Here is a 9,676-nt window from a genome sequence, read left to right as displayed (position 1 = left end):
GTCAGATCTCTCGGGAGAAAAACAAAAAAAAAAGAGTCTAACTCTGGTGAATGCTACAATTGTTCCCTTTCATTCTCTTCAACCGATTCACAGTTTATAGTTATGGGGGAGCGGTGGGGGGGAATAGGGGTGTGAGGAGGGCTGCTTTGTGGCTGCCATTCGCAGCGTGCCTCACAGTTCCAGTAAGTCTACTGTTGTGCACATGGACAGTTTGTTCTTGAGGAGGGAGCACCAGTGGAAGAGCCCCCAAAGCAGCACCTAGTGGACCCCCGATGGGGCTCCGTTTATAGAGAGATGTTTATCAACTAACAACAGCACCGATAGTTCTGCCCTGGAAGAAAGAAAACATCAAGAACTCCTTTCCCTAATTGGTAGGCAGACAGGGCGGGGGGAGGGGGGGGGAGAGAGAGAGTTAGAGAAAGAGAGCGAGTGTGTGACAGAGCGAGAGTGACAGAAAGAGAGCGAGAGATCCACAGGGCAGTGCCAGCAGGCTGCACCATCCTGCCAATGGTAGTTCTGCCTCACCCAGAACCGGCTAGGCGGGGGGGGGGGGGGGGGATTGCTCACCAACCATGAACCATGTAATCCATGGTTCACATGCATGCCTGTGCGTCCTGGCATACCCATAGGGCGGGTGAGGTCACGTTCCCGAGTGGTTCTGTAGAACACGGGGGTCCATCCAGTAGGAAACTTGTTTTCTTCTGTCCACGCTTCGTTCTTCTAATATCGTGTCCATAGTTAGGGTGGATGGGCGTGTGGGGGCTGTGCTGTTGTACTGAGGAGGAGGAGGAGGAGGAGGAGGAGGAGGAGGAGGAGGAGGAGGAGGAGGAGGAGGAGGAGGAGTTGGTACGGTTGGGGGCGTACCCAGAAGTATCTATGTCCGCTGCTCGTTGTGTTATCTAGCCGTATGGTCGGTCATCGGTGCCTCCACTGGACAACTGCAGGCGACGGCCAAGATGCTTCAACGACAATAAAGTGATGTAGATGAAGACATGTTAGGTGACAGACGAGGACACGTCCTCCCACAACACGCATGTCAAAATAAAGCAAGCTTGATGCAGGCGTTGCTGAAGGTGAACAGTTTCAGGAATGGTTCATTTTCTCTACTACATTTCTGAATGTATTCTTCATGCAGATGTCACTGCAGTGACATCTGCATTTATATCATCAAGTGTGGGATAGCTCGTTTCTCCAGATGCCAACACCAGGGGGCAGTAGAGACAGTAGTCAGATACCTGATGTCTGTCATGCCAATGTGGTCGATTCTGTTATAGTGGCAAAACTCAAACAGTAGAAAACTATGATCGTTTACTCATGTTCTTTTCAATATGATTGCAATAACACACACACACACACACACACACACACACACACACACACACACACACACACGAGGGGTTGCTAGTGGAATGCAGCCCTCAGAAAGAGGGCTCCTTTGAAGTTTACACACCGTGGACCAGCTCCATCAGAAACAGGTGTGTTTTCAACCCTGTCTGGGGTGTGAAGGAAAACAAAGACATGTGGTCGTCACGTGTGTGTGTGTGTGTGTGTGTGTGTGTGTGTGTGTGTGTGTGTGTGTGTGTGTGTGTGTGTGTGTGTGTGTGTGTGTGTGTGTGTGTGTGTGTGTGTGTGTGTGTGTGTGTGTGTGTACCTTCTTGGTCAGTTGATCAAGATACCCGCGGTGCGCCCCTCTTCCTCTTTGATGTTCTTCATGTTGTTCTCCACTTCGTCCACCGTGCTATGAGACACACAATGAACCGTGAGTGAGTGAGTGAGTGAGTGAGTGAGTGAGTGAGTGAGTGAGTGAGTGAGTGAGTGAGTGAGTGAGTGAGTGAGTGAGTGAGTGAGTGAGTGAGTGAGTGAGTGAGTGAGTGAGTGAGTGAGTGAGGGCCTTACGTGAGGAAGTCGCGGACGTCCTCCACGGTGAGCTCCCCAGTGGAGTCCAGGGTGAGGTCAGCGAAGCTGAGCGGTGAGTCAAGAGGAGAGTCCAGGGCCGGGGAGGACAGGCCGCTCTGGAGACCCTCCGCCTGACCTGGGGGGGAGGGGTCGGAGGGCGTACATGAAACCACCACCATGCAGTTCTCTTCTTTACCGAATGTGTTTACGTGTACTGGTGCTTAGCAACCTGAGCTGAACCATGCTGTATCGAAAACAACTCCCATTCGTGTTGTGTGGAAATTGTTCCTTGTAACTTCTGTACGTCAATGTACTGATTAGATAGATGGATGTGTAGTCATGGTGTGGGTATGTTGCAGTTAAGGTGTAACCGGCGTAGCTAATAGAGAACCAAGACGTAGCTCATGTGCACCTCTCAACTCTTTTGCAAACATATTCTTTCCTGCAACCTTTTTTTGCTCATTCTTTTGTATGGACTTCAGCTGACAATTGAACACAACATGGGGCAGATCCAAGATCTACTATAAGGAACGCTCACAGAAAAATTATTTCGACCAACACACGATACAGATCTCCAAATGACTCCAAATGTGTGGCCACCAACACACAACCTCTGAGGTAGAACTATAAACACCAACAGCGGCAAAGTATAATCTAGGCTGAAGTCCCGTTTAAAAAGGTGTCTGACCACACGCGGGAGACGCACGTTTCCACAGCGGTAAAATATGTTAATTTGTAGGCGGCGATAAACAGGCTTGGGAGGGAGGAGGGATTTGTTTGTTCTAAAGCGTTTTACAGCCACTGACGGCACCCGCATAGACATAGCTGGGGGAGTTATTGCGCTGATTTATAGTTCATAGAATTAGGATGTCAGGAACTTTAAATTGACGATGAAAACATGGCAATTCCTTCTCCACTACCAATCCATGGGTGGATTAGCTTGACTATTAGAACCCAAGACCCAGATGCAGTATATGGACTTCTCGATAGTCTAAATAATACCTATTGACACATTTAACTAGATAGTTAAAACAACTTCAGAAGTGATACTATATGATTGACATGTATACCGACAGGCTTATTCAAAATATTCGGCATTGTTGGGCTAGACATTCGACAACTCCCCCAGCGCTAAAAAATAGTCAACTGGTCAACTCGGCAACTGTGTCATTTTCCCAGCAGCCAATAGAATTCTGGAGGTTCCAGCGGCAACAGAAGGAAAGGGGTGGGGGGGAGGGGGTTCTGGTTTGTTACCGTGGAGAGCTGAAAGGAACCCCCATGAAGCCTTCTCTGGAAGGTTGAGTGGGCGAAAGAACGAGAGAGAGTAAGCCGGGCTCAAAGAGAGGGAATTAGAGTTTGGATTTTTAAAAGTAAAAGAGGGATAGGGAAGAAAAGGCAACAGAAAAAGAGCATGTGTGTGTTTGTGCGCCCTACCCTCAGCCTGATCCATCTGGTTTTTGTGTGTCCCGTTGGCCCGTGGTTGTGCTGCGGGGCCATCACTGGAGACACACACACAATCATTTCATTACAGCAGAGACCACACTATTTACCAGCTGGCCAACCAATCACAAACCAGCGACACTTGGGCAACAAACCAGACGGTTGAACTTTCGTGTAAGTATGCTATAATATATTATAGCATAAAAAATATGCTAAAATATATATTTTTTATCTTTTTCCAATTAAAATAAAGAATATATTTGTTATCCTAAGAATCCAAAGCATAATATATGATAATATATCAGTGAATGCATGTGAGAATAGTACATTCAGGGTGTGTGTGTGTGTGCACAGATGTGCGCGTGTGTGCCACCTGGCCGGCTCTGTGCGCTCCAGCTGCAGGGAGCACAGTGGTTCTGTGATGACCTTGGCCGAGAGGGAGAACCTCTCGTACTCTGAGGGGGAGATCAGGTAGAACCCTGGGGGGGGGGGCACACACAATGGTTAAGGAATGACAACTAAGTCAATGAGCAATTTAAGTCCAAAGCAAACGCTTGAATACAAAAGACACACACACACACACACACACACACACCACACACTTTTAAGCGGGTGAATACAAACGACAACTAAGTCAATGAGCAATTTATAGTCAAACACAAACGCTTGATTACAAAAAGCTCCACACACACACACAGACACACACACCACAAAGAAAATGCAAAAAGCAGTTAACGATGCAGTATGTGATCAATTCAAAATAGAACCAGGAATTGTAGACAGTTTTTAGCTTGGATTTCAGTGTTTGTTTACTTTATATATTTCTACCATCGGATATTAAATGAAATCCTTAATTATATCTCATGCTCCTCTTCCTTACCCTGAGTGCGTTCATAACATGAAATTAATACTATTAACTCTTCCTCATCCTGAGAGTTCACAACATGAATATAATACTATTGACTCTTCCTCACCCTGGCCAGTCTTGGTGAAGACGCAGGACGCAATGCCACTGATGTCTTCTTTCCGGATGCAGTCGTAGCGCACCTGCAGAGAACCAAACCACAGGTCAGATTAGTAAGATCTAGCAGTAAAGAATTATTCAATCAAATTAAAATTTAATAAAATGAAGACCAATGTAACCATAATACACAAACCTCCCACTCTGCAGACAGAGAGTGTGACAGAAGGACAGACACACAGGACAGTGAGAGGACAGTGAGACCGACAGACAGTGGGAGAGAAGGACAGTCGGCCATCCAGGCAGACAAAGGCCTTGGTTAAACCATCATCCGATGGTGTAAGGAAGCATTAACTGTCAGGTCTGGACCGGCCCAGATCAGATTGTGCTCACATTGTGATCCCATGAGCTAATGTTTGTCCACCTGTGCTACATGTACCACTGGTGGGATTTTGAAATAGTCGCCATTACAATATGAGAAAAGATACTCTAGTTATTTGTAAATAAATACATTATAAATATTGTTGTTCATCATATATTTTCCATAAATGATTTGTACTGGGATCATGAGCAGCTTTGCTGAATATTCTTTGCACTGGTTCTGACTGGCTGTGGCCTTCATGCAGTGCTTAATGTGTATAAAAGGCAGCTTGCACTACATTCATATTTTTTTTAAGTGTTAAAAAATATTTTGACTTCATATAAAGTTGTGAGAGAAAGTGTGAGTGGGACACATAAAGTGAAAATGTGGGGAAACACTGAGCTGGACCCCATCCCGAGGTGGTCGGGCTTGCATTCTGATTGCGAAAGATGTGTGGACAGCATTCAGGGCAAAATGTTCTCCTTTTGCACTGAAGATGGATGCAAATAACAAATAAATAAATGTTCCCAGCAGGGCTGGCTGGGTTCTTGGACCCACACCCCCCCCCCCCCCCCTCTCCACAGGAACAAAAATTTGGCGCTCTATCCGTGCAATGTAGTGCACGGATAGAGCGCTCACCTCCGTTGCTCTCCTCGACAACGCATGTCTGATGGGAGCTCTACAGCTACATTCAAACATCAGAAACGACAGGTCTTCTCATCCAACCAGCGTCATTTCATCAAATATATTTCACCAGGATGGTTTTTTTTGCGGGTAAATTAGCTCCTGGCGGACCCGTGTTCGGATTTCACTTACTCGATTTTGACCTCCTGACTTCGCATTCAAGTGTCAAGGCCGCGCCTCCATTCAGAAAAACCCATGGAAATCACAACAGTAACCAAAGCCCATCCCCTCCCCTGACCTGGGGCCTGAGAGCCGGGACGTTGAAGAGGTGCATGTCCCCCAGGTTGGTGAGGCAGACCAGGGTGTGTTCGCTGTAGTCCTCCTGCACCGCCGAGCTCAGTGCCACTAGCGCCACCCGCCGCACGCGGCAGCCCTCATGGGCCGTCAGCTTGAACTTGGTCTTGGCACTCACTTTGGGCAGGGAGAACACCTGGGGGCAGGATGGCTGGATGAGTAAAACAACCCACTGGCGCGCTAACCCCGTGTGCTATAGGACCCGGGGTCGATGCCCGCCTACGGCACAATGCAACATTGGCGCTCCCCTCTTCTCTTGCGTCTCCACCTTCAAAGGCATACAATCCCGTAATAATATTAAACAAATGGTATTAGTAAATATAGAAAGAAACACTTAAGGATGTTGTTTTTTGAGTGATCTCTGCAGGTACGACTAGAACCTAGGACGTCTCCACATTATACCTTATAAAGATATTGTCACAGTTGATAACAATTGAAAATCCCAAACCCTCACCCACCCACGACATCCAGAGACTAGGTGGGAAAACCCCACCCCAAGACCCTCCCCTCCGCCCCGCACCTTGAGCTGCTCCTCCGAGGCGATGAGCACCGAGTGGGCGGTGCTCATGTCCGGCGCGGCGGCGAGGTCCCGGGACGCCTCGTAGGGCTCCGGCAGCGGGCGCCCACGGCCGTCCAGCACGCAGATCCACACCACGGGGGCGCGGTGCATCAGCTGGATCTCCTTCCCCAGCACCGCCTCCACGCTGCCGCTGGCCCCGCCCCCTCCTCCTACCCCACTGCCACTGCCCGGCTCGCCCCCCCGGCCCGGCCCAGAGCCAACGCCCGGGACCTCCAGGGCGTAGGCGTACACGCTGCCCGAGTTGGTGCCCGCCCAGAGGGTAGGGCCGTGGTGCGTTCCTGGGGGAGGATACCCATGGTATTGTGTGTTTCAGTACGCGGATGGGTTGTATACACACTGAAGCCGTTTAGTCCAAGCACCTGCCTGACTCCAACTGCTTTATCTTAAAACCTTGCATACATTTGGGAATATTCAAATATTCCCGCATTTGAAATAGATAAAAAGTATATTAGTTTAAAAGTCACAGGAAAACAAATCCCCTACGGGTATCTGCTATCAAACCCGGAACCGAAAGGTTCCTGGTTAGCTAGCTCACCACTAGACTAGACAGGCTAGCTAACCATTAGACCAGACTGGCTAGCTCACCACTAGACCAGACTGGCTAGCTAACCACTAGACTGCCCTGCCCTCCTATGCATCCAACAGAAATGCTGTGTAACACTGGCCGGGGTGTGAGTGGTTCTCCTACCGTCTCGCAGGAAGGTGTCGGCGAAGCACAGGCAGCGAACCACGCCGGACAGCGAGTCGTCTGCGGAGCGTGGCTCGATGCGCCGCTGCACCGGGGCCACATCCTCCTGCTCCGCTAAAGCCGCGTTGGCCTCCTGGACCTGAACACACACACACGCACACACACACAGCTAGGTATTTTCCTACTTTTTTACTTTTGTGACATTGTTTAAATAACCAAACGCATAATTTTTTACAAAATGACAGGCTTCTTTATTTTAAATAAATACATTTTTTCATGTTCATTAGCACTAAAAAACAATGTGTGTGGGTTGAAATCTAACAAATAGGACTCGTGCATCCTTTCTACAACGGGCCTTCTAGTGACATTCTGACCACGAGTCATGCTCATGAGGGTAGGACCTTGCTGGGGGGCATGCTGGTGGGGATGGGCCGCTTCTTGCCAGACACCCTGCTCTTGCGGATTCGTCGGAAGCTCTGGCGGAGAGACTTCTTCAGGGACTTGACCCGGGACAGCGGACCCTCCATGGCCAGGGAGTCATTCGGGTGCAGGGTGCACCTACAGCAAGAGGAAGAGAGAGGGCAGGGAGATGGAGAGGGGAGGCCAAGAATAGGAGGAGGGTTTACTTTATAGGACACTTTACATTGTGGTTTACATTACAATCGTTACATTTGAGGGCCCTGGGACTGTAACCCTAAAACCAAACTGTCCCCTAAAACTCAACTCTAAAACACCATAACCCCCAAAAATACACATTTTTAAAGTCACAATGTGTAAGGTTGAGAGTTGGAGGTTTCGGGTCCCACATTCCTATGCGTGCAGGTGGGCGGGGGTCAGCTCACCTGGCCAGCACGGCGCTGCGGCGCTGGTAGTCGAACAGGCCAAAGCCGTGGCTGGTGCCAAACGCCACCAGGTGCCACTCGGCGTGCAGCGTTACCGCGGTGACCGAGGCGGGGGGCATGCACTGCACCAGCAGCTGGGGCTGGTAGCCCGGGGGGAAGGGGCCCGGGCGGGCGCGGGGGTCCAGACGCCCGTGGCCCTTCCAGGTGAAGCCCTCCCGGTCCTGGAGCAGGTCCACCACCGACACCTCCACCTGGTGGTCCGACCGCTCGTCACTCAGAGCCAGGATCAGCACCTGGTCCCCCGCAGAGCCAACGCAGGGAAGGGGGAGACGGAGGGAAGGAACCAAGAAATATTTGAAGAAAATGCATCACAAGTTTGTTTGTAGTTTTGTCACAATGTAAACAGTTCAATTGTATTCTTCCATTTATAAGTAAGTAAGTCCATTATATGATACTTCTTGATGGTAGACATACATTAGCAAGGAACAGTATGCCTGGCAAATTGAAAAACGGTGTGCATGTGAGATTAATTTGCAGCATGCACGGCCGTAAGCCCACAACTCATAAAAGCAAACTGACTTTCAGCTTGCTTGGTTTTTCCCTAATGGAAAGCAGAGTCTACGTGAGACACATTGGGACTTCCCATCCACAATTAGTTAGGTTTTCCAAAGCTCAAGTCAACTGTCTAATCGAAGCAACGGGCGGGCTTTGCTAGTAAAACCCTGTTTTTATTATTTTGTATTTTCAATTAGGAGACACTGTAATCCAAAGTGGCTTGAACCAGGTTGAACCCAACTGTAAATATATACACGATTCAAAAAAGACAAAGAATTTTTTCTTCTGACTTTTAAAGCAAACTTTTTATTATTGTCATAACTTGTGCGCAAGATTTTCTTCCTTCCTTCAAACTTGTCAGAATGACAGAGCACCAAATTCAGTGTTTGCGCCGTAAACTTGTGTGCGTGTGTGCACGTACCTGTCCTGCAGTTCCAGCCACCACCAGCTTGTTGCTGTATTTACACAGAGTGATCTTCTGGATGCCAAGCCTTGGGTCATCGCTGTAGGGGTCAAAACATCCCACCTACACACAGAAACACACACACAGACACACACACACACGTTAATTTTGTTAACGGAATATATGACGAAAAATGTTTCTCAACTACCTTTTTTCCATGACTAAGATGAGACGTTGACGAGCTAAAAAAATAGATATTCTATAATAAAAACTATGATGAAATGTAAGTTTTGTTTTCGTTGACGGAACGAGACAGGACTAAAATGTTAGTGGTTCGCTATTTGGACATTCAAAATGCATGATATTTTTGCGTCTAGTCTGTCTGTCCAAATGTATCCCTGTCATTGGTTGAATTAGAGATGCCCTGTGGCATCAAGTTAGGCGGGAAGACAGACAAACAGACATCTTTATATGTACTGTACTGTCTTTATGGAGCTTCCTGTGTCTTGAATAAAAAGTTGATTGATTATGCAACGGAAACGTTGTTCACTCCTCTAGTAAATAGGACGGACCTTAGCTAAGACTTGGCAACGGGAGGTATAGTCCGCTAAGCTATGAGCCAGAGAGCTAACGTTATGCATTGTACATATTTATAATTCGAAATTCGTCCTGGCCTCGCATTTTCTGATTACAGTTTAATGCATTTTTCAGAATTTACCAGCTCTCGTTTTGAAGGCTGAACAGACAATTTAACTGGAACTACTTAGCAGGTGTCCATTTATCAGGGGTTAGCCTAATTGAATTAGTTTAAAAAGAGAAAACATTTTGACTGAAAGTAATGACTAAAAGTTGACTAAAATGTAAGGACTTTTGGTAGACTAAAACTAGACTAAAACTACAAAGGAAAACACATGACTAAAATGTGAAGCATTTTCGTCTAAAATAGCTGACAAAATTAACACACACACACAC

At 47.8% G+C, this 9,676-nt stretch overlaps 1 protein-coding gene across 1 annotated transcript in view; it reads right to left on the bottom strand.

Annotated features, from left to right (window-relative positions):
• Positions 1–567: 567 nt before the first annotated feature.
• llgl1 (LLGL scribble cell polarity complex component 1) overlaps positions 568–9,676 on the bottom strand; it is a 29,941-nt gene continuing 20,832 nt past the window's right edge. The window contains exons 13-24 of the mRNA XM_079746744.1: positions 8,723–8,827; positions 7,747–8,039; positions 7,306–7,462; positions 6,905–7,043; positions 6,157–6,494; positions 5,581–5,772; positions 4,311–4,383; positions 3,710–3,815; positions 3,331–3,395; positions 1,897–2,032; positions 1,652–1,738; positions 568–959 (exon numbers count right to left, since the gene is read on the bottom strand). Coding sequence (XP_079602870.1) covers positions 1,660–1,738; positions 1,897–2,032; positions 3,331–3,395; positions 3,710–3,815; positions 4,311–4,383; positions 5,581–5,772; positions 6,157–6,494; positions 6,905–7,043; positions 7,306–7,462; positions 7,747–8,039; positions 8,723–8,827 — 1,683 coding nt within the window. The 3' untranslated portion in view covers positions 568–959; positions 1,652–1,659. The remainder of the gene's footprint in view (positions 960–1,651; positions 1,739–1,896; positions 2,033–3,330; positions 3,396–3,709; positions 3,816–4,310; positions 4,384–5,580; positions 5,773–6,156; positions 6,495–6,904; positions 7,044–7,305; positions 7,463–7,746; positions 8,040–8,722; positions 8,828–9,676) is intronic.

Source organism: Pollachius pollachius (genome assembly GCF_949987615.1).
Source record: "Pollachius pollachius genome assembly, chromosome: 11".
Taxonomy (NCBI): Eukaryota; Metazoa; Chordata; class Actinopteri; order Gadiformes; family Gadidae; genus Pollachius; species Pollachius pollachius.
This window is presented reverse-complemented; position numbering and strand designations above follow the sequence as displayed.